At 39.6% G+C, this 25325-nt stretch overlaps 2 protein-coding genes across 3 annotated transcripts in view; both read left to right on the top strand.

Annotated features, from left to right (window-relative positions):
* The window catches only part of POU6F2 (POU class 6 homeobox 2), a 494308-nt gene that overhangs the window by 259581 nt on the left and 209402 nt on the right, over positions 1–25325 (top strand). The window lies entirely within an intron of this gene.
* The window catches only part of LOC113911802 (protein disulfide-isomerase A3-like), a 42996-nt gene continuing 37781 nt past the window's right edge, over positions 20111–25325 (top strand). Inside the window, 1 exon segment of the mRNA XM_035723380.1 lies at positions 20111–20408. Coding sequence (XP_035579273.1) covers positions 20111–20408 — 298 coding nt within the window.

Below are 25325 nucleotides of genomic sequence, written 5' to 3'. Positions count from 1 at the left end.
CTATTGGATGGCAATGGCCTGGTCTGGAGGATCTCCCTAAATCCCATATACATGCGACACTAATTAAAAGTTGTGTTTGTTAAAAATGAAAATAATTAGAATCATTTAAATTTAGGACCCTCAAGCAGAAAAATCACAAAGAATCGGCTTTGATGACAAAAATTAGAGGGAATAAATTTTGTAGATTCTCTGCTGTAGTTTAGGGACTGTTTGGGATTTTTGTCTATATCTATCTATCTATCAAGGATATAATTTTTATTAACAACTTCCAGTGATTAGAATCTAAAGTTCTCTTTCCTTTTTAAAAATTATTATACTTTGTACTTTGAACTGTAGAGAAAAATAAATATATATACATAATAAAATGATCTAGATTTAACAACTAGTAACATTTTGCCACCTTTGCCTGAGATCTTTTATCTTAAAAAAATGAAACATCATAAATAATGCTAAAATCCTCCTCTACCTCTCTCCAGTCATTCCACAGTATTCCCTGTTCCTAGAAGTAACCACTACCCCTCCAGTGCATGTGTTTATAAATTTACTAAATATATATGGTTGTATATATATATGTATATATATATAATATACATATATGCACACATATATACACATGACATATACAGTATATAGTATATTAAAAATATATGGTATTATTTTGGATGTATTAAAATTTTACATGACGGTAGCACACTCTAGATATATTTTTATATCTTGCATTTTGCTTCTGAGGCTTGTCCATGTTGATATATGTAGATAGAAGTTATTAGAATTTATTTTGATCATCTTATTTTGTGGATTTTTTTCATCATGCTTTTTCTGCCCTTTTTCTCCTTTCTTGCATTCTAATGGATTTGTTGAGTTTTCTTTTTTTCCACCTGCTAGATTGGAAGTTAAACATCTATTTTTATTCTTTTAGTTGTTATCCATATATTTGGAAATGTGTTTTAAGGTGTCACATCAGTATTTTCATCTTTCCTCCCAAATAGCATTGCAACTTTTTGATCACCTCCTCTCATCTTCTATACTATTACTCTCCAGCATTAGTTATTCTTTATACTGTTGTGTTTACCATCTCTCTTAGCTTTCATTAAATTTGCAAAATTCTTTACCCTTCATTATGTCTTATATCCCATTTCTTCCTTTCAGAGCTTTCTGATTCTGAGGTGCTTGGTGAATATAGAAATTTATTATCTTTGAATGATAAACTGAGTTTCATTTGCTTAAAATGTTCCTTCTGGGGGTGCCTGGGTGGCTCAGTCGGTTAAGCCTCTGCCTTCGGCTCAGGTCATGATCCCAGGGTCCTGGGATCGAGTCCCGTGTCAGGCTCCCTGCTCAGTGGGGAGTCTGCTTCTTCTTCTCCCTCTGCCCCTCCCCCCCTGCTTGTGCATGCTCTCTCTCTCTCAAATAAATAAATAAAATCTTTTAAAAAATGCTCCTTCTGTCCTTATTTTCTATTATTTAGCTGAGTTTAGAATTCCGGGTTAATAGTTAATATTTTCAGCAGATGAAGAAATTATCTTCTGGGCTCTATTTCTTGCTGATAATAAATATATTGTCAGTTTAATTGTCATTCCTTCACAGATAAAATGCCTTTTTAAATCATGGCTGATGTTTGTCTTTGGGATTCACCAATTGTACTGTGAAAGACTTTGGCATGGATTTATTCTTATTTATCCTGCTTGGCACTTAGGATTCCTCACATTTCAATCATTACCTTTTCTCTCCCAGTCTCTCACTTCTTTCCTCCAGGAACTCCTATTACATGTCCACTGTCTTCCATGTCTCTGAGCCTTTCATACTTTCTGTCTCATTATATTTTGTGCTGCATTTTTTGTGATGATCCTTAGATCGATGACCCAGTTTTCTAATTCTCTCTGTAGTTATGTTTAATATTATGTTTCACTTTAAATTTTTCATTTTAAAGACTGTATTTTTCACTACTAGAAGTTATATATTTTTTTCCTTTATGGTTTCTGTTTTTTTCTAGGTTCTTTTTAATCACTTTAAATATGCTGGTTTTATAATCTTCTTCAGACTGCCTTTTAGCTTAAGTACTTGAGGAGCTAATTAAAGATTGCTGTCTCTCCCTTATTCATAGTGGAATATGTCAATATGTGGTAAGAAATTTTTTATTTTGAACTCACTTTAAACAGAGATAGTTTTTCTATGAAGTCCTTTAAACTTTGGGTTGCATAAGTATTGCTAAGTATTTATTTGCTTGTGCCAAATGCCCAACAAATTTCATAAATAATCTCTCTGCTTGGAGATATCTGTACCATATACATAGGATAAATTTGGACTACATTATGAAGTATTCTCACATACAGTTTTCCCTACCCGAGGCCTTTAACAGAAACAAACATCTCTGTTAATTCCCTGGGTTAGGGAATGGGATTCATCTCATCTCTTTTCACTGTTGGGACAGCCCTTTCAGGGTTCTGGATTTTTAGAAGGGGATAAGTTCAAACAGCTCTTCTCACACGGGCCCAAGTCCCCAGATCCTGTCCCCATGTTGGTGGCCAAACATCAGCCTCACGATAGCCAGGCCTAACTCATGTCTGTCCTCAGAGGGCAAAGGTGTCAGTCAGTGGTCTTGCTGTTCTTGATTTCTGATGCCTGAGGGTTTCCCTTTCTGCCTGTGTATCTAAATTTTTGACATATTTTAGGCATAACTTCTATATATTGGAAGCAGAAAAATTGTCCATGCTAGGTCAAATATTTTTCCATGAAAAGTCTCTTCCTCTCCCTTTTGTCAATTTCTCTAGGTAGGTCAAGTCTGGATAACTAATCCTTAGCAGATACATAATTCCTAAACATTTCAAGCATTCAATTAAACTTGGTAGCAATTTAAATTGAATTTTTTCTGGAACTTCCGAAATTTGTAAATATTCTTTGTGGAATTATTGGAAACTTTTAGAAAGAAAGCAACAAGACCATTACAAATATTAATATTGCAATCCTCTGGGATATTCTGGAGTGATAGATCTATCTGTGGTTCTTATTAAATAAACCAAATTCTGTGTGGATTCCTAAGATATTCAGCTAAACTTTGGTCTCAAAATAAGTAACCAGCAGGGATCACAAATAAGTTAAGAAATTTCTCAGTTTCAGAAAAACATAAAATATATTCTTTAGTTTTTATTTGTAGGATATTTATAAATTTTGATTTTGATTTTAAAATAAATTTTAATTTATTAATTGAATAAATTTTGTATCTATTAAGGATGTGGAAATTAATTCTGAATTAATTCTGCATTTTAAAAATCCCTAATATTTTTATTCTGAAATATTCAAACCATAACAGAGGAATACAGTGAATACCTATGTGCCTACCCAGTGTTCTATCAAATTCTAACATTTTTCCCTTCTTGCTTCATATTGCTTCTTTAAAATATTACAAATACAGTTGAAGTGGTCTTTGTAACACTCCCAGATCCCATGTTCCTCCCTCATTTTTGTTTTTTGTGGGGTTTTCTTATTATGGTTAAAATATACATAACATAAAATTTACCACTTTAACCACTATTCAGGGGCATTAAATACATTCACATTATCATGCAATCATCATCACCATCATCTCTAGAACTTTTTCATCTTTAGCAATTGAAACTCTGTCCCCATTAAACAATAACTCCATTATTCCCTGCCCCTGGCAACCACCCTACTATTTTCTGGCTCTATGAATTTGAGTACTCTGAATATTTCATTAAGTGGAATCAGACAGCATTTGTCCTTTTGTGACTGGCTTATTTCACTTAACATAATGTCTTCAAGATTCATCCATGTGGTAGCACGTGTCAGAATTTCCTTCCTAAGACTGAATAAGGTTCCATTGTAAGTATATGCCACATTTTATTTCTTCACTCATCTGTCAATAGATACTTGGGTTGCTTTCACCTTTTGACTACCGCGAATAATGCTGCCATGAATGTGGGTATACAAATAATCTGTTTGTCCCTGCTTTCGGTGCTTTGGGGTACATACCCAGAAGTAAAGCTGCTGGATCATATGGTAATTCTATGCTTAAGCTGCTTGAGGAGTCGCCATACCATGTTTCTTAGCAACTGCACCATTTTACATTCCCACCAATGATGCGCAGGGTTACAATTTTCCACATCTTCTCCAATACCTGTTAAATTCTGTTTTTTTTTCTTGTATTGTTTTGATAGTAGCTCTACTAACAGGGATGAAGAGGTATCTCGTTGTTGAAGGAGCCTTTTTGAGACAATGATTAATTTCTCCTGATACTGCTTAATCACATTTGGGTGTATTCCAAATAACCTAATAACCCAAGGAGAAAATAACCCTAAGGAGAGAATGTACACTTTAGAAGTTGCCTTATTTCTGCTTCATGGCCTGCAAACGGTAAATATTATAGGTACATTTATAGGTATAATTGCAGTTGGATTTACATTTTCAAGTACATATACATGTATTTTATATGCAAGTGAACACTAGCAACATTTGTCATGAAAGAAATTCTTTCAGTACAAATGTTCTTTTCCTATTGACTTCCATTACAATTAAAGATTTCCCTAAACAAAAAATATATTTACCTATAGATAGAATGAAAACTTTCCTTGAAGAAGATTTTCAGGCAGTGGCTCACTCACTGGGATGCTGACTGCTGGAATCCAATGGAAGGACTCTATGAAGAGATTGAGGACCTAAACAATAGTTCTCTTTTCCTTTGCGGCATTTTTTTCAATCTTGAAATGTTCCCTACCTTGGAGAGCTCTCTAAGCACCTTTCTGAATCATAAGACTCTCTTCCATGCCAAGGCACTGCTTTATTTTCTGTTTTGAATGCCACAAATGTTTCTACCGTGTTCATGCTTTGGCCTGGTAGAAACCACTCTCAAATCTTTTGGAGGATGATGTTTATTTTTCTAGTAAATGCTGTGCTCTAGTTCTTGTTTTATTCTAGCCTAAATTTTTATCATTGAAGGCTTCAAGTTCTATTTTAAGAAGTAAGCTTGTTCCCCACTTTACCATTTCTGTCCAATCTTATATGCCTAATATATTTCTTAGACATTTCTGGTGCCTCTTCATGTGCAATAAATGGCATTGTTTGTCAAATGTGATCTACACTTGGGGCATCTGGGTGGCTCTGTCGGTGAAGCATCTGCTTTTGCTTCAGATCATGGTCTCTGGGTCTGGATCAAACCCCACTTCAGGCTCCCAGCTCAACGAGGAGTCTGCTTTTCCCTCTGCCTCTCCCCCTGCTTGTGCTCTCTCTCTCCCCCAATGAATAAATAAAAAATCTTTTTAAAAAGGTGTGAACTACACTTAGCACAGCTATACTTCACCAGCAAATTTTGTTCTGTTTACCATTTTCATAATCTACACAGTCTGCCTTCTACTCCGGCAGAGAACAGAATACAGGATAAGGTAGGCAACTCACCTCAAAGAAAAGCGCAGGTGTACCAAAGCCCCTCAAAATCATCAAGTCACTGGTGCTCATAAAACTGTATTGCACACTTTTTCAGGAGATTAATGAGTGGGTCATAAAATAGCATTAATTTCTTGGCCAAATTCCAGTCAGAAAGTTCTGGGTTTCCTAGGTAGTGCTTTTCCAACTGCCAGAGGCTTGCTCTGAGAATATTTGCAGTTCAAAACAATGCTATTGCATTTCTTCACGGAAAAGAAATAAAAATATGAAAAGTAGCTGTGGAAATCATCAAGCTATCCAGTGTTCCTGGCCAGGTGTGTGCTCAGGTGTGTTTTCAGCTAAAGTACCCCCTTCATAGGGAGGAAGATGAGGATGCTAGAGCAGAATGCTAACAAGAGTCTCCAGCACACTTATCTTAGACCCATAGATACATGCCTTACCTTATCTGTCCCCAGATCAGTCCCCAGATTCTGTCACAGAGTACATGCTTTTATTCACATGGTACGGAAAAAGGACAGGCTCACCCACCATCACAGCTTTTCAGAAATTCTGGGTGTCCTTCAGTAAATGAGACTGTGTCTATAAGTGCAGTTTTCTCTCTGAGACCTGGGACAGCCTTCCATGTTGGTTCTTGCCTCCTGAATGTTCCAGAATATTATGTGACCTTGTGAATTTACTTATCTACAGTCATCTGTCAACTGTATTTTAAAAAATGAGAACTCGAAGCACTTTTCACCTGAAATATTTCAATACTGTCTTCACATAGAAATACCATTTATGAATTTAAATTAAAAAAACAATAACTTTAAAGCACTTTAACTTTCACAGGCTCTTGGGAGAAATTAGGAATATTACCAAATGTAAAAAAATCTCTTCAGTTCAGAATACCATTAAAGTAATAAACATTTAATTAAGGAACCAAAACTTGAAAACAGGCCTGTTTCATAATGATGTTTTTGTCCGTAACTGCCCAACTTCCTCCCACATTATTGTGGTAATACAGATATTTTATATTCTCATAACAAAAGTGTACGGTGGCCTATTTGGTCTGAATATTTCTGAGAAAATCTCAGTGCACTGAGTTTCAACTCCTTCTTCTCCATTAATGAGAAACCCAGATTCCAAAGCACGTTCCCATCCAGGCAAAATTTCCACATCCAAACATTCGTGGAATTATCAGGCATGAAAGATACAAAGACTTTATCGAAAATTTGAGCCATAATTTTATTTTATATTTTAAAGATTTTATTTTTTCTTATTTATTTATTTGAGAGAGAGAGAGAGCACAGGCAGGGGAAGGGGCAGGCAGAGGGAGATCGAGAAGCAGACTCTCCACTGAGCAGGGCGCCTGATGCGGGACTCGATCCCAGGACCCCGAGATCATGACCTGAGCCGAAGGCAGATGCTTCACTGACTGAGCCACCCAGGCGCCCCTATAATTTTATTTTTAAAAACTAGACTATCCAGCCACATGCCTCTATATGTAGTACATACGTGTGTACATGTGTGTTCCTTAGCAAATGTGCTGTATTTTTTGCTGGTGTAAAATGTTGCCATATTTGCCAGTTTTGTCATGACAAATATTTGACCACATGTGATTTCATGCCTTACAAATACATCTGCATTTTAGGAGGAAAATAGGATGCCTCAGGTCTCTTGCCAGATTTTAATGTAAAATTAATTCTTTTTAAAAAAGAGTTTTAAAAACACAACATTTTTCTAATGTACATTAAGGATGTTGGAGAAGTTCACTGAAGCATATGCTCTGAGCTTTCAGGAGCAATCTGTAGTCAGGCATTTTAAATGAAAATTGATTTGTGATTTACATGGTCAGTGGAAAGAAAATTAACTTATGGAAGGTTGTAATGAAATATTAGACAAGTAAAAAAGTAGATGGTGATCTAGTGGAACTAAAAGTCCCATCTGGAAGAATTCTGTGACATTTTTACATTTATCTGTGTTCTGCATGAGTTGTAATGTTAGTGGTAATTTTATGGGACTGAACTGAAATGAAAAGGGTGTTATCACAGATTGCCTACAATATAGGATTGTGTTCAGTGGAGAGTCCTGTATCCTTTTCTCCATTTTCCTATAATATGACTCATTGCACTTTTTTCAGCTACTGTTGTTGAATGCATTCAGCCTTTTACTTGAGGTTATTAAAGAAGAACATCAAACGCTCACAAATACAATCTAACCACACATTTCAAAGCAGCCTTGCAACTTCCGCTTAGTTCTGCATTGTCTAGGTCACGTCCAGGAAAGAACCTCCAAGGTGTACACAAAAGAAGCAAGGACACTGAATGTGAAGCTTTCACCTTACACTGGGTGTTTTGTGGGGGGGGGGGGGGCGGGTTGTGAGGGGCGGATTCAAAACTCCGATGAACACCTCACCGAAACCTAGAGCTTGTTAGCAGAATGGGAAATTCATATCTTCCTAGAAATGAATCATTCAGAAATTGTCCATCTCCTTCTTTTCTCTTCCAGTTTTGTAAAAGCAATCCCTATTGTTTCTGTGGTCAGAGAAGTATGTTCTGGTACAAAAAGGTGAAGAAGACTCTTTTCTATTTCTGTTGGGTAGGAAACATCCATCAGATTTCAGTATTAATTAGTGTATATAAATTTTAAAAGGGAGAATACCTAGTGCGTTTAAGTCCATACACTAGTCTTTTTTCTCCCTGCATTTACTCTCTTTGACAGATGGCCATGACTTTTTGAAGGTATACAGTTTCTGGATTACTGTAACTTAAACATTTGATATCATTTAAATACGTTGACCCTGTGCTAAAGCATAAGCCATGAAATTATTTGCCTTAGAATTTCAAAATCCAATTTCTATCTCTCTTATGTTCTTTCCTTTCATCTCTTGCTCCAGGAACCACAGCGGAACATAGGTAGAACTTCTACAAATTCTAAAGATTAAGGTCTTTGGCTAAATCGGTACCTATTTGTGCTGTATTTAAATAAATCCACTACATGTGGGGAATCTTACTTTTAGGATTGGCAGTTTGGATTGTCCTCTGTTATTTTAAATTATTTTCATCAAGTATTTTTCATTTGTGAAGTTTCTCATTTTTTTCCTCACTGTTTTCTCAATAAGAAAATAGCTAGTTATTTCAGTAGATTAAACTGGACCATCCTCATTTCAACCAGAGTGGCAACCTTCTATCCCTGTAACTACAGTGGTGGCTCTCACGCAGCGCTGCCCATCGGAATCACCCAGAATCCTTGCAGAAAATGTCAATGTCTAGGTCCCATCGGAAGGTTCTGATTTAGTGGCTCCAGGGTCAGTGATGACATTGGTACCTTTTAAAAACTCCCTAGCGGAGCTTAATGCACAGCCAGGATTCAGCCTACAGTCCGTAAGAACAGGCCCTAGGGAAACTCCTTGTAAGGTTACTCTATTATAGGTGTGGGGCAGGAGGAGGGAGCTGGATTCATTTGCTTTACCCAGGGACACAGCTCCACCTTTTTCCTCTGCATGCAGTTCTTATGGTCCAGGAATCATTATGTGACCCACAATATTTGGATGTGTACATTTGACCTAAATACACATACAATCAGATTCTAAGAGACCTCTGCATTATTTATTTAATTGCATTTTCAATCGTATGCTCAAAATACACTTTGAATCTGGTTTTGTTTTGTTTTGTGTTTTTTGATGACTTAAATGGAGATTTGTGTTCTGATTTAAAATAAAAGAGTAAAAAAATCTTATGACTTCCTCCTGAGAGCTAGCTTGAAGTGTCTGTTTTGCAGAGCATGGCCTATAGTTTCCATTCTTCTTGCTTGGTTTTTAGTTGTTTCCTTCAAGTGGAAAGCAAACAGCCCCCCCCCCCCCACCAAAACGTCCTCCAACGTCAGAATCCAAGACCGTAGCTGTGAGTGCTGACGTAGCATTTAAACAGCCATTTGACATCCGTCCCTCCTGTCATTTCTACAGCGCGTTCGGTTCATAACATTTCTAGGGGAAAGGCCACAGATCTGTCACCAGCAGTGTTTGTGGCACTCAGAAAATAAAATGGGGTGGTTAATGATAGCTGGGGCAGCCCAAGTAATCACAGGATGCCGCCGAGGTCAATATTCCGTATCGGCTTTCCGTCCGTCCATCCGAAACAATATACTAGAGTAAATGCAATCAGTAAGTGGTTGCAAATGAATCTTTTCGGGACATCAGCATTACAGAAACAAGAGATTCAAGAGGAGATGCTAAGTGGATCTTTGGGTTTGTAATTGCAGCCCTGGGAATCATTACCCTAATTAATAGCTGTTAAACCTGGGACCCTGGCCTCTGGGCGCATGCATGAGTTTGCCATCGCGGTCCTGGGAGGGTCTTTGGGCTCTGCCAAAAGTGTCAGTGAGGTAAACAGACCCTGGGGAAGCCCTCCCGGCCCCCATCTTTTCCTAACCACAAGAACATCCCTGGTGATCAGATAGCTCTCTTATCGCAGACGACAAAGTGGTGAGTGGTAGGGTGAGGCGATCCATTCTTGCCCTCAGTTCCTGTTTGGGAAAGAGAGACTTGGATGTACGCTGCTTCCGGGGGATTGGTCGCTCTTGTGGGAAGACAGCAACCCTCTTGACATTTGCCTGTGAACCTATAAAGACCTCGAGAGACAGAACACCAGGAGGGCTTTTGTTTGGGACCCTCTAGGCCTACTTCAGTGCACCATCTTTAAGAGATGAAAACCAACTCTTGTCTAGGCCGAATCGTGAACCAGGCCAAGTTTGTTTCTGAGCCCTCCGTTTTCCTTTGCTCTCTTCAGTGATGCTCATTTTTTTTCTCCCCTCCTCACCTCCTCCTACTGTCCAGGCCGGTAGGTGCTTCTGCCTTCTCTTCTGGTCCAAACCAAACCTCCTCTTGGAAAAGGTTCCAATGAACTTGCATGTTTGAGGTATAATTTCCCCATAATGCTTCCAGAAATACTTAGAAGAAAGCAAAATCACAAGCCAGGCATCAGTCAACTGGGTTTGGGAATTATTTTGGAAGGGGGGAAAAAAAAACTTCGCCTTATATCCCCATCCTGTGGCCTGATTGACCTCACTAAGGAGATATTAGATATTGAGGACCTGCTATAATCATTGATTTATTGAATTACTCACTGTGTAAGCTGATATACGTAAGACGTATGAAGACCTGCTGCTGATCAAAGTTTTCTCCACAACGATCCAAATACTATCTACACAAAAGATGTCATCCACATCCACACTTTCCAAGTGTATGTGTTAGGGAAGCAGGTGGGTGTTATTCTGAGAGCTGTGTTATGTCTCTATTTACCTTGCAATCTTTGCCCTAAACAGCCCATGTGATCCTGGACATGGTGAGGGAAGGGGGGAGTTAATGCAAACATCGTGAGGATGTTAATGACAGTGTTCCGATTCAGATCCGATTCACATTTATTGAGCATATGCTAAATGCTAAGTGTTGTCAAAACTCATCTCGCTTCCCTCCCACAGACACTCTGTGAGTGGGCATTATTCTCCTCACTGTGCACAGTAGTTAACTGAGGAACATATATGCTTCGGGGATTTTCCCACAACAATAAAACTAGGAAGCAGTCCCGTCTAAGTTTGAACTTGAAGTCTCTGACTACTCCTCCCTTGCTCCTTCCACTGTAATGCTACCGTGACTTGGAGAGTCTTTACCTGCCATTGGTTTGGAAGATTTAAAATGGCTCCCACAAGCTCTATAAAAAGTTCAAGATGGCATGGTTGGATTGCATAATCCCAGTATGCTGAGCTAGCAGTAGGTGCTCAGTAAAACTATGAATTGAATTGATTAACTGGAGCAACCTCATACCTCTTAATACAGCATTTCTTCTTCCCACAGCAATGGAAGAATTTCTAAGTCAATCCAGAAAGGGAGGAAATTCTTAGGGGTCCAACAGAAGTATCTGAACTGATTCAAATCATTTCTGCCATTCTGAAAATAAATAAGCAAAGGAAGAATGTCAATCAGTACTGGTCAGTATTCTTAACGTGGCTTTTTGTGTGTGTCTGATGAATATTATTGCTGAAATTTTATTTATTTATTTATTTATTTATTTATTTATTATTTATTTATTTGACAGAGAAAGAGAGAGACAGCAAGAGCAGGAACACAAGCAGGGGGAGTGGGAGAGGGAGAAGCAGGCTTCCTGCTGCGATGCGGGGCTCGATCCCAGGACTCTGGGATCATGACCTGAGCCGAAGGCAGATGTTTAACAACTGAGCCACCCAGGCGCCCCCAATGCTCAAATTTTAGAATGAGAATTCAAACCTCCCCACAATAGGTCAGTGTGCTAATAGAGTAGGAAGATGCTGAATGAAGGATTAAAGCAACGGTCCTCTACTGAGAGAGATCCCCTAACCCCTAGCAGGAGACATTTGGCAATTTCTGGAACCAGTTTTGTTATCACTGAGGGTGGGACATCCAGAGGATAGAGACCAAGGATGTTGCTCAACATCCTATAATGCCCAGAACAGCCCCCACAAGGAAGAATTATCGGACATAAAATATCAATTGTGCTAAGATTGAGAAACCCTGAGTTAGAGAATTAATGTTAGAGGGGAAAAAAATGACAAAGGGTAAAGAAACGTGATTGAATTTATGATCTCAAAGTGAAAGTGTGTTCTGGCTAGAATTCGAGATAAGAAAAGAGTCTTAATATTGTAGTTTGATTGAAAAATTATTTCAGTATCTTTCATAGTTTAATGGGATTAGCGTCATAAGAAATTTCAATCAGTCTTGGAGTCAAATTCCTGGAAAACAGCCATGATAAGAAGTAGTATGTTTTGACCACCTGCCATATGCCAGGCGTTTACTTCATGCTTTACAAACATCTTATTGAACTCTCACAACTCTATATGAAATTTGTAGAATTTTACCCTTTTATATATGATGAAATTTTGGCTTGTGAGAGATAGAGTGGTATAGCAGAGATATTTAGTCCTGTGTCCACCAAACCCTCTTTCCTTTTCTTCCTGGACCATATTTTCCATCCTTTCTTGCACTTAGGCAGGGCTCTGTGACTGATCCTGGCCAAAGGAATGGGTGAAGTGGACTGGCTCCTAAAAATCTCTCCCATGTAATCCCTTGCGTGATCTCTCTTCCCTCAGCTGCTGGCCAGATTCAGAGGATCCATAGAAGACTCCAGGGGTCCTGGGGAATGGCCTGGATCCTGAATGACTGTGTGGAGCCGAGCTCCCCCTCCCCCTCAGAGGACCTTAATGTGACAGAGAAAAAAACTTCTATTGCATGTAGCCATTAAGAAACTGGGACTGTTTCTTGAAGCAATTGATGTGCCCTGATTAATACAAGTAGCTATTAAGTAAACTGGAATTTGAACCCATGTTTTTCAGTTCCCAAAGCCCCCATTAATGTCTACTACATTATGCCACAAATAAATAATTATTAACCTTTTCAAGACAAGTACAAATTATTTTCAAGCGACAGATAAAGATGTCTATAATTTTCTCTGTGCTGCTTCTGTATAGAAAAGTCAAAGTATATAGCTATCATTGAAATTTTCTCATTATGACGCTTTCACAAATTGATACAAATATAGCCATGGAGTGTATAAATATTCAACAATTTTAGAAGCAGATAAAAATGTATGATTTTATGATTACCATATGAATAAAGACTATTGTTAACATGTTGCTCAGATGTTAACTAGATGCCTGCAAGTTCCACTTTCCAAGCACAAAATGCAGGTAAATAGGTTACAAAGATTTCAGAAAAAAACATGGAGAGAAGAGAAAAAAGGTTTCTAGACTAGAAGAACCAAGTGCTGCTTACCAGTTCCTATTCCAAATCAAATTAAAATGCTGACTCTTGATGAATGGTAGAGGCCACCAGGTAGGAAGACAAACTCTGCATTTCCAAACTGAGAAACCAAGAAGAGAGTCTCTAAGACTCTGACCATGGTCGCCAGGTTGAGAACTCCTAAATAGAAAAGATGCAATTTCATAAGAATATGTATAAGCTTCCTCCAGCATATAGGAGGTACTCAAATACCTATCGAATGAATCGAATAGTAGTCTATTATTACAATTCTAAGATCTAAACACAATAAACCCACACTGAATTTGTTGGTAGGTTTCCTTTCACTTCTTGCTACCAATGATTTCACTGAACTCAACATATCAAGCAAATACTATTGCAGCAGCAATCATTTTATGTTGCCATGATATGCTAAAATCAGAAGCAGGTATAGTTCATGCCATTTGCTTGAAATGAAATATGTACTAAAAAGGGAGGAAACTTTTAGTGTGGCACCAATTTCCATGGCATTAATCTGAGGACTTGCCCATGAAATGAAGTTTTGTGCTCTCTTGGGAACAGCTACAAATTTTCTTGACTCTTGCGTGTAAATATTTTCATTCTTTGGGGGACAATTTTTTGGTCTTTAAGCTTTGAAGCTTATTGGCAACAATATTTTAGCTTACTGTGGATCACACTGTACCTTATCGTATGTCGAAGATGTTTTCTTACAAATGATGTGCTATTGATTCATTCATTTATGCATCAGACATTTTATTAACTAACTACCCCATGCTGTGCTCAGGAGATACCAGTTACCCAGCACCTCACCCAGTTCTCACTGTTGTGATATTTTAACACAAATAAGACAGAGCTGTTGTTTAGCAGGAAAAGTAGATATATAAACAGGCAATTTACAAAATAATTTAATAGAATATGGAGATAGGGACGCCTAGGTGACAGCTGGTTAAGCCTCTGACTCTTGATTTAGGCTCAGGTCATGCTCTCAGGATTGAGGGATTGGGCCCTGCATTGGGCTCCTTGCTGAGCTTGGAGCCTGCTCAAGATTCTCTCTCTCCCTCTCCCTCTGCCCCCTCAAAACTTATGGGCATGTGCGCATGCACGCACATGTTCTCTCTCTCTATCTCTCAAAAGAAACAAACAAACAAACAAAAATAGACTATGGAGACAGAATGAGAACTAGATAAATGGTGGTCTCCTCTGTCTTACCCAAAATGTATTCATATTAAGCAGTATCCAATCTCAATTAGCATTCAGTTTTTCTCAAAATTATCATTAACGCTCTTCCTAATTGAGTTGCCAATATTGTCAGCAATGTAATACTTATTTTTAGAAATCTGTGATTGCAAAGCTTCTCACACTATTTGTTCTCATTCTCGGGGGTTGTAGGAAGGGTCTGTCCCAAGGATGATCCTTGCCCTTCCCTGATTACATGGAGACAAAAGCGTGTCCAAGGGTTGGATGATGAGCTGGGTTATAGGCTGAGGACCTGGGGCTCTTTGTTCCTTCTGCCCCCCTCCATGTGACCACACTACAAAAGCCAGTGGCCAGGGTTCTGCGAACATGAGTCAATCCCCCAGAAGAAAGAGAACAAGTGAGTATCACCCCACACAGTATGGTCACATTACTGAACCTCTTGATGACTCATTTTCTCCTGCATAGCTGGGTCTTGAAAAAACACATAAAACCCGATAACTTTAATTATATCAATCCATCTGCTCAGTTGTCCCCCTCTTGTGTTTTCCTGGCTCCCAGTTGTGAAATCAGGGCATGTGGATATTTCCTCGGAGACTTTTCATTAAATGGTATTCAGCGCAGAGAAAAGGCAGTGTTGAATCTTTAATGTTCCACTACCCATATAATGTGGGCCTCCTGTTCTGCTTGTTTGGGTATAAATTTTATGGAAACTGCATCTTTTGGGTATGCTAAGCATACAGCGCCATGGGAGCTCCACCCTGTGGAAAGTAATCCAAGGATGTTGTAATTTCTGTTGGACAAAGCATATGCCTCCCTTTTAATGATGAAATTGGTTCGCTCGAATATCAAATAGCGTGGTACTCTCAGGATTCCTCACGATTAAAATTAGATTATTGAGGGAGGAAAGAGTCTGAATGGGAATATTTTGTGGGCCTCTCATCAGCGAGCACCGTGCTCACTGTGTTCCAATGAAGGCCCCTCATCCCGTAGAACACAGTGTAAATGGTGCCCCCTGCTGTTGTGCGATACTATAGCCTGGGTCCTCCGAAGCCTTTGCCTCTAGGAGTTTTGATGTGCAGAAGATTCATTTCCATCAGTTATTAGATTTAGTGATATTTTCAGGTGAACACAAAATGCAGCAACGTTGCTGTGTGTTCATCTCTGGGAAGGAAGCCAACAGTAAAGGAATGAGATCACAGTGTGATGCTTTGGAAACTCTCTTTTCTTTGTGTTCTGGCTTGTCTATTGGCTGCCTCATACACAACCTCTCTCTCGTTGCAAAACATCTTTGGTTGCAATCCACTCACCGTTTTTTCGCACGAGCAAAACTACTATTTAATCGAGACTTATCAAGAAATTTGTTCTCTACTAATGTCAATTTTCTTGCCAACACATTGCATTTTCTATGCATCATTAAGGCCATTGGTCCCATCTACTTCTGTTACACAGCATTTTTTTCCAGAGTTAAAACTATCCAGATAAGGCATCAGCCAACAAAATAACTTTTTTTTTTTTTTTTTGCCAGACTGCTAAGTGAATATAAGCTGTCTTGCGCATTACTCCCTGGGCTTGGCTTTCTCGCTGTGTTCAGAAACCTATCCTTTCATGCTAATCCAACAAAAACATCTATCTTCCTTTTTTTAGTTCCTGCATTTCTGATGCCTTGTAGATCCCTACTCTGCTCTCCTTTTGATGTTACACTCTATACCACCAAGGTGGTGATTCTGGTTCAACCTCTCACATTCTATGATTGCTACCCTTACCTTCCTAATTAATATTATACCACCTTTCCCTTTCCTCACTGTATACATACCTACTGCTCACATGCTCACCTCTCTTAGCAGCCTACCTTTATCCAACCCGGGTCTATAGCCACTCGTTTTTATAAAAGATAAAGGTAGCGACAAAAGCAGTGTATTAGATGTATCTAGGCAGATCGGTAATAAAAATAGCTCCCAAGTATCAGGTACTACGCGCACGACTTTCCATCTATTATCTCATTTATACACATCATGATTTGCGAGGTAGTTATTGTCATCTTAGTTGTTCAAGGTCACACAGTAAGTGGTGGTGCTGAGATTCAAAACCAAGGTCTCAGGGCGCCTGGCTGGCTCGATTGATAGAGCACACAACTCTTGATCTCGGGGTTGTGGTTTGAGCTCCATGTTGGGCGCAGAGGTTACACACACACACACACACACACACACACACACACACACACACACACACAACAAAGACTCCCTGTCTTAACCACTCTGCCACACTGCCCTTCCTTCTTCCTCCTTCCTCCTTCCAGTTCTCTGGGTTTTCTCCCCCAGGAGTCAAAGTTGCAGCCTGTCTCCTCTTGGAGGTCTTCGGTGTTGACAAGACCTCAGTCTAGATCAGATTAGTTTTAGCCCTTTATTCCCCTTGCATTGTCTCCACTGAGCTTTTTAACATACAGGGAGCCCTTTCTTAGAATAGCTGTCACCTGGGTCTATTGTAATTTATACCTATTGACACTATGCTGCAGGTAATTCACCCTTGCAAACTGTCACTTTGCACTGTCACCAGAAGTAGCTAGCAAAGGGAAATTGTATGCATGGTGCCTATCAACAGAGGGCCTTGGTGTTCCCTGATGCAGCTGACCTTACATGAGGGAAGATGAGCCTGTCCCTCTTGGATCACCAATAAGAGTATCCTTTGACGACTTGGGAGCCAGAAGAGGGGATTAACTCCTGAGATAATGATCATTATTGAAATGAAATACTGGACAGGAGCATCTGCTTTTTCTGGAACTTCCCTCAATAAATCTTTTACCCCAGGCAAATGCAGTGACTGTACTGACCATTTCCTTTTGCGTGCTCAAAGATCTTATCCGATGCTTCATCTGAGAACCACAGAGCTTTTGTTAAGTGGGAGAGCCTTTAGAAATTATTTGTCCCCACCTTCTGTTTAGCAAGTTAAGAAATCGAGGTGCAGAAAGACTAAGGGATTCGCTCAAGGTTAAACATGGTGAAGACTCCTCAAATATAACTGAAGTGTCTCTCTCTCCCTCAAATTAATACCGTGGCAGTCACATACATTTCCACACCCCTTACTTTTCTCTGCTTCAGTGGTGCCTATGATAAAAATAATTTATAAATTCAGTAATAGTGGAAACTTATTTCCACCTTCAGATGGCATTTGCATTTTCCCCCTTATTCCTGGGGTTTGAAACAATTAAAGCATCAGCCCTGACCAATATGCAGCTGAATTTGAAATTTACTCTATGATGCTTCCGCTTTTCATTTTTTACCATTTCACACCTTGTCCGCATCTTGAGCAAGCTTGTAAGTCTCCAGCGCATCTATTTCTTATGATGATATATTGTCCTGGTGGAAAATTTCATTTACTGGCTGTGCCCTTTGCTGAACCTGTTGCTAGTCAGGGAACATGATAAGCGTATAAGTAGCATGCTACTTCATTTATCATACATCGTTTTAGACACTCAAATATCTCATATACAATTCTGCATTCTGTACCCAGGGGAAGTACCCAACTCACAGGGGAGAAAAAAAAAAGATCTTCAAATAAATTGTCGGTTTATGATGTATAAATGTATCCTCTTAATAAAAATTAATCGTAGTTTATACTAAATCTGTAAGTACCCTTTATTATTATTATTTTTTATAACCCTGCTAACCACATGCTATCAAACACTCAGAAAGGATCTGGCTTTTCTGATTTGGTCTATAAGAAAAAGTTGGAAGATATAAAGATGCTATTTTCAATAATTGAATTACATTGTGAAATAAATCGGGACGCCGGGAATCTCCACAGTGTTTTAAGGGTTCTGGGGAGCCACCCTTCTCACTAGGGGAAGTGTTACAATATTTTCCTTTTGTTACCTTACTGTGAATGCTGTCATGAGTCAGAACCAACATGTTGAGAAGTTTGAATTAAGCTGGAGAAAGAAGGTGGGCATCTGTGAAGGGAGAGCAAGAAAAACAAATCAGAGAGGGAGACAAACCATAAGAGACTCTTAACTATAGAAAACAAACTGAGGGTTGCTGGAGGGGACGTGGTAGGGGGATGGGGTAACTGGGTGATGGGCATTAGGAAGGGCACATGATATAATGAGCACTGGGTGTTATATACAACTGATGAATCACCGAACTCTACCTCTGAAACTAATAACACACTATATATTAATTAATGAATTTAAATACAATAAAAAAACAACAAAAGGAAAAAAACAAACAACAACAACAAAACCAAAGTCTCCCTTTGAGAGTCTTTTTTTTCAAGGATGATTTTCTGAGGCAGTTCCAGGAGGTCAGGCCTACCTAATTTCAGTGACTTTTCATGTATTGATTTCTGCTCTTCCCCGCCTGTCATTACCGTGTTTTACTAGCACCCGTGTTTTATGCGGAGCATAAAAAAATCTACATTCTGTCAGAATGGGGCCCTTGGAATTTTGAAAGTGAAACTTGATTTACATTAAACACGGCTTAGACTAATTAGGGCCTTTCTCAAAGGAATTGTGGCCATGAAATACAGCTCACAATTACACAATTGCTTGTCTCCCTGTTCTTCAGTCTAGGAGTGAGCTTGGCTGAAGGGAACTCAGGCAGACAGATGAGGGTTACAGGCGCTTATTTAAAGATGTAAATGTCTACTCTGGAAAAAAAATTATGAAAAGTATGCAATAGTTTAGGAAGATAGAGGATTTTCCTAGAGTTTTAGAAGTGCTCGAATAAAAACAGTTGGAAGCAAAAGAAAAAATAATAATAAAAATAAAGATGTAAATATAGACAGAGGCCCCAGCGTTCTTATTTATATAGGACCACTGTTCTTCAGTGGGTTTCAACCTGACACCCTTATTTGCATGTAAATACGGCTCGGCTCAGTTTGCCTGGCAGGAGGTGCTCGCATAAAAGGGGAGATGCCTCTCCACTGAAAACTCACTTATTGTTTTATATATATATAAAAAAAACAACGTCCCTGTATGGACACAGAATTTAAATGGAACATCCCTTCTGGCCACTGAGAAAACACCTTGACTAGATAGAAGGCAACAAGCCCCTTGGTTTTCTCCCTTCCTTGTGTTAACAAAACTGTCCCTAGTCCTTGTTTCTTCCTGCTCTTTGGATCGCAAAGTCTTTGAGATGCTAAGGAAAGCTATGGATCTTCTCCATAGAAAAATGCACGCCCGGGGACACGCAGAGGTCTGCATGATACAGAGGCTCTGAGCTTCAGCTGAGGATCCCTGAATGCAGGGGGAAAAGCACGGCATTCAGATCACTAGCCGCAGATTTGGCCTCTCGGAACTCAGTTTGGGCATCTGTGAAATGGGCACGGAGGTGGTCTTCGCCTGAGTGGGTTGTTGTGGAGAGGAAACAAGACAGTATGTGTACGAGGACAGGCTCCACCTGGCACGTGGTACCGTTCCTTCTGTGCCTGTTCGCTTGCCTTCCTTAACCGGGAGGCAGAGTCAGCCACCGCAGAGCAGGGCGGGGCCCAACGATCCGTCAACCGCGTCTCTAAATAAAGCTTTATTGGCACAGAACCACGCCTGTTCGTTTACAGATTGTCTGTGGCTGCTTTCGGGCTATAATGTCAGAGCTGAGGGGTTGTAATAAAGATTACGTGGCTTGCAAAACCAAAAGTATCTACTATTCGGGCTCTTTACAGAAAAAGTTCTCTGGAGTTATTAGATGTTCTGGATGGTGGCAGTTGGTGGCAGGAAGGTCCGATAGTTAAGACTCTGGCTCCAAATTGGAACGGACTGAAATGTGCGTCAGGAGAGAAGCGGATGAGTACATCATGAGACACTGGTACAGGGACATAGCACACAGCAGTGAAAAGGATGAACTAGTGCTACACACAGAAACATGGATCCGGCAGAGGGCGCTTGGTGTAAAGGAGCACATTGAGTTCCGCGACCTTCATAAAGTTGTAGAACGTGCAAAACTAACTCATGGTGACACAAGTCAGAGTCATGGAGGAAAGGGAGGTCCCTGGAAGGGGGTGCAAGGGAAACCTTCTGCTAAATACCTTGATCACTTAGCTCAGGACGGTAGTGATGTAGGCAAGTCTTTGTTGAGCTGCATGTTTAGAATTAGTGCACTTCCTGTACTTTGTATGTTGTATCTGAATGCAATGAGACCGAATAGGCAGGCGACAGGAGAGCGATAAAGCAGAGAGGGGAGAACGCTCTGAGTGAAGGCTGTCGGGTCTGATGTCTGACCGCCCCTCCCCCCGAGTTATGGAACTTGAGGCAACCTCAGTTTCCTCTGCTGTGACATGGCCAAATAGTTGTATAGCCCTAAATATCTTCATCTGCAATTCCAAAATCCCAAACATCTCTGAAAAGCAAAAGTGTTTTCATAATTCACATGGCAGCAAAACTGAGCTGAACTAGTATCAGGATATTTGGAGTTCTTACAATTCCGCTTAGTATGAAGAGTAAATAGGTTTTGTTACAGAAACATTGATGTGTTTGATTATGGAATTCTGCCCTAGATCATACTGAGACTGTTAAGTGATGTATAGTGCGTATTTTCCATAATAACTTTTTAAACTATAAAAAATTCTGAATTCTAAAACATCTGCCACAAGGGTTTCATGTAAGGGATTGTGGGCTTTTAGCTGCTTCATGGAGTTTAGGAGAATGAAATAAAGTAACACCTAAGGAGCACCATGCAAACACCCAACACAAAATAATAATACTAATTGTGGTCTCTGCTCCCATTCCAGGAAAGCTTGTAACTGTTGTTTGCCACAGAGCTAGTTGATACCAGCTGTGAAAACCATCATGATCCCAATCTCCAGTGACCATAGCCTATAAACTTTCCTTGGACCAAGCTTGATGGGAGAGAGGTAGAAAGCTCATAGAGGGGCAAAGCCCTGAATTATCACCAGGAAAATTTCACAAATGGCACTCTCTTAAGAGAGGCTGTTTTCAACCACATCTCAAAGTGGTGACTTCTTCCACTAAGACAGAAATTGCTAAGTGTCCTTGAACAGGGTAGGAGGGTTTCTCTGAAGGACTAGGCAAAGGGTTTTATCTAGTGCTGATTCCGCCTGAGTTTTAAAACCTCACCATTTCCAGTATTCCTGCTGTGCTGTGTGTATTTGAAGCATTCCACTGAAAGGGCTCCACAGTCCCTGACATCTCTGCTTGCTCGGGTAGTGAGCAGGGAAATTCCCCCAAGTCAGAACAAGGGAAAGAAAAATTCCCCAGAGAAGCAAATTGCAGAAATGATCCCGCACAAAGATTGTCAGGACATACCTAGAAGTAATCAAAAGAAGAGGTCCCTGCTTTAGCGGAAAGGGTACTGAGGTATTTGGCTCTGGGGACCAAATCCTGCTCTGGCTTCTAACACTACTAGCTGGGCAGTCTTGGACGAGCCACTTAAACTCTTTGTGCCCCAGCTTCCTCACTTGTGAATTGAAGGGATCTTGTAGATTGAAATGAATTTCTCACATTTTCCTAGTTCTGTGAATTTCTGGTGGTCTCAATTTTGGAAGGCCAGAAACCAGTTCCTACCAATTACTTCAAAATCCTACATATGCCATGACTTAAGGATCGACAGATGTGAGGAAGCTTACAAAACAGTTGTTTGAAAACACGACTTTGTTTTGTGTACTGTGGCATCCCCAGTATCTAAAACAGTGCTTGGCACAAAGTAGGTGCTCAAAAAGTATTGTTGAATGAATGAATGAACGGTTATTTTCATGCTAGATCTGTTATTGAGGCAGCAATAGTTTCTTTGATAAATAGAGACTAATGATGTTTATGTTATTTCATGACTCTTGTAAATAACGGGTAAGATACTTTCAGCCATATGGAAAATTACATGTAATAAGAATTAGAGAGGTAGACAGCATCTGTATTGGCTCATTTAGGGCTCAAGAGGCTCATCAAAGACCCAGTGTTCTTGCACGTTGTGCTCCATTGTCTTTGGCATATTGGCTTTCTCGCAGCTGACTCACCTGTTGTTGCAAAATAGTTGTAGCGTTTCCAGGTGTCCCCATTTCCAGAAGATTCCAGCCGACTTTGTCTCATTTCTTATTGACCAGAATTAGGTCACATGCCCACCCTTAATCTATCACTGGCAAGAGGTCTGGGACCCCTGCTGTCGTAGATAATTTAGGAGGGATGGTTATCCTCCTGAAACAAAAACAGGATGGTCTTACACAGAAGGAAGCAAAGGAATTGGTTTACATAGGAATAGATTGATCATAATGATCAACCAGTAGTGATCACCCCTGTATTAAATACCTGTTTAATAAATATCTGATCAATAAATAAAATAATAAATGAACAAAAGGGAAACTAATGGCATCAAGGTAAAAAACAAACAAACAAAAAACCAAATGAGCGATCCAAAGAATAAATGCCAAGTGAATTTTCTGGAGATGTCACTGGGGGTTGGTGTGAGCAGGAAGAGACCACTGAGATCATAGCATATGGCCTGAACTTGGATGGTTTGGTATGGCTCAAGGGCTGGTGAAGTCATTTTATTTGTTGGGACCAAATGTAGGGTCCCCTTCCAACGTAGGGAAGTAGAAACACATAAAACATGTGTTATGACAAGGAGGACAGACTGAAGAGAGGAAGACTCAGGTGGGGGACAACAACTAAGGATCAATCTGGAAGAGTAGATTTTAACCCTCGGCCCATTGGAATAGCTTTTATTCTATTGGTAATGAGAAAGAACTGGTTTTTGGTCAAGTTTATTGAGCTATACTTTACATAAAGTAAAATTCACCCTTTCTAGTATATATTCCACAAATTTTGACAAATGCATCCAGCCAGGGTAACTACTACCACAGTCAAGGTAGAGAATAGTTTCCAGAACTTTCCTTCATGTCCATTTGTAATTAACTCCTCCCTGGCCCCCAGCCCCTGGCAACTACTGCTCTGTTTTCTGTCCCGATAATTTCGACGTTTTCTGCATGTCATATGTGGTCTTTTGAGTGTGGCTTCTTTCATTTAGAACATACCTCTGAGATTCACCCATGCTGTGTATAGCAGTGGTTCCTTTTTGTTTGAATGGGGTTTTATTATATGGATATACCACAGTTTGGGTACCCATTTACCAGTTGAAAAGTATTTGGATGGTTTCTTGTTTCCTGGCAATTATAAATAAAGCCACTACAAACATTTGCATACAAGTTTTTCTAGGAACATAAGTGTTCATTTCTCTTTGGTAAATATTTAGGAATGAGACCACTGGGTCATATGGCAAGTATATATTTCACTGTATAAGAAAGTGCTAAATTATCCTCTAAAATGGCTTTACTATTTTATAATCCCCATCAGCAGTGTGTGAGGGACCCAATTATTCCACATCTTTATAGCATTTGGAATGGTCAATTTGGGTTTATTTTTTTTTCTTTTTTCTTTTTTCAGTTTAGCTATTGACAGGTGTCTAGTGGGGTCTCACTGTGGCCTTAATTTTCATTTCTCTAAAGACTAAGAATATTGAGCACATTTTCATGTGCTTCTTCACCTTCCATTTATTTTCCTTGGTAAAGTGTCTAATGAGACGGTTTTAATTTGTTTTTCTTTTTGTATCATGACATGGTAAAAGCAAAGCTTTAGAAAGTTGAGTCTGGGTCTGGAACAAGAGTGTTCGGTGAGGCAAAGATCGGATAGGGGCTACTACGCAAGCCAGGTAGGAGGCGATGAGATGGGCAGTATATCTCTAGCTGGTATATTTGTCCTACCAAACAGACATGAACATGAAAGCACCTTGCACTGGGCCTGCCGGCATAGTGAAAACAATGATTTCTACCATTTTATGATGCCCCAGACACATGTAGGCATACATACACCCTTTATAGGTATGAACTTATTTAGTCTTCACATCACACTGTGGGGTTCTAGTTCTCACCCCTGTTTTGTATCTGGGGAAACTGAGGTATGGAGAGCAAAATCACTCACTTAGGGTCATATAGCTAGTAAGTGGCTGCTGGGGGATTTGAACGCTGGTAATCTGTCTCTGCCCACCACACAATACTGCCCTCCTAGAAGCACCTCCATTAATAGTTGGTGAATTAACCAAATTAATAAATGATAGGAAATCATCAGTCATTCCTATTGAGAATCAACACTGGTTTGACAAAGACATCAAATGTAACTCTTCTCAACAATGTACAGCACATACACCATATTGTTTGGACAATAATAATAATGATGTTCTTTCTTATTTCTCCAACTGGATCAAGAAGGGGTCCCCAAACTTGGCAGACTGTAGGGTTCTTTATCAATTTTTGGTGATTCTGTCTCAAATTCCTTCTGTTGACAGAAAGGAGACATACCTGCCCCGCTTCATCCCCTCCTCACTTAGCCAGGGCATATTTGAGCTGTTTCCTCACTCTCTCCACGCCATGTTTCCATGGAAAACCAGCATCACTCTTTGGAGCACTTATGCCCTTCAAGGGCATGGCAGCACCTACATTTGAAACCACTTCTATGGAGCCAGAAGGATAAGGGAAAACAAACAAAAAAACACAACAAAAAGCCCTTTTATCCTTTCTCATTTCTTGGCTCAGCTATAGGAGAGTTATTTCACTGAGTTCCCCAAGAAGAGATAAGAGGTGCTAATTGTAGTATCAATAATTTAGTCTAGGGACCTGGGCAATTTGTGCTACTAGATCAAAATGGATACATTTTTAGGGATTGTATATTGTAAGAGTGTGAAAAGCCCAGCTTTGTCAGGATAGTACATTAATCTCCAGAAATGAAGTCCCCAGAATCTATCTGATTTGTCTCTCAGTCAGTTAGGAAATTGAGAATTTGCTTTTTTTTTTTTTTTTTAACTGGGAAACTTCTTTGAAACAGGTATATGATACTGTGCTCCAGCAAAGATTCCTCTGTGGACAGCGAAGGGGTAGGAGGTTGTGTAGGAGTGTCAGACCTATTTGGGGGGCCAGAAAGTTTTCAGGCCATTGACAATTCAAGACTGACAATGCTGGTCTTTAATTTCTTAAAACA

The sequence above is a fragment of the Zalophus californianus genome, chromosome 12, assembly GCF_009762305.2.
Source record: "Zalophus californianus isolate mZalCal1 chromosome 12, mZalCal1.pri.v2, whole genome shotgun sequence".
Classification (NCBI taxonomy): Eukaryota; Metazoa; Chordata; class Mammalia; order Carnivora; family Otariidae; genus Zalophus; species Zalophus californianus.
This window is presented reverse-complemented; position numbering and strand designations above follow the sequence as displayed.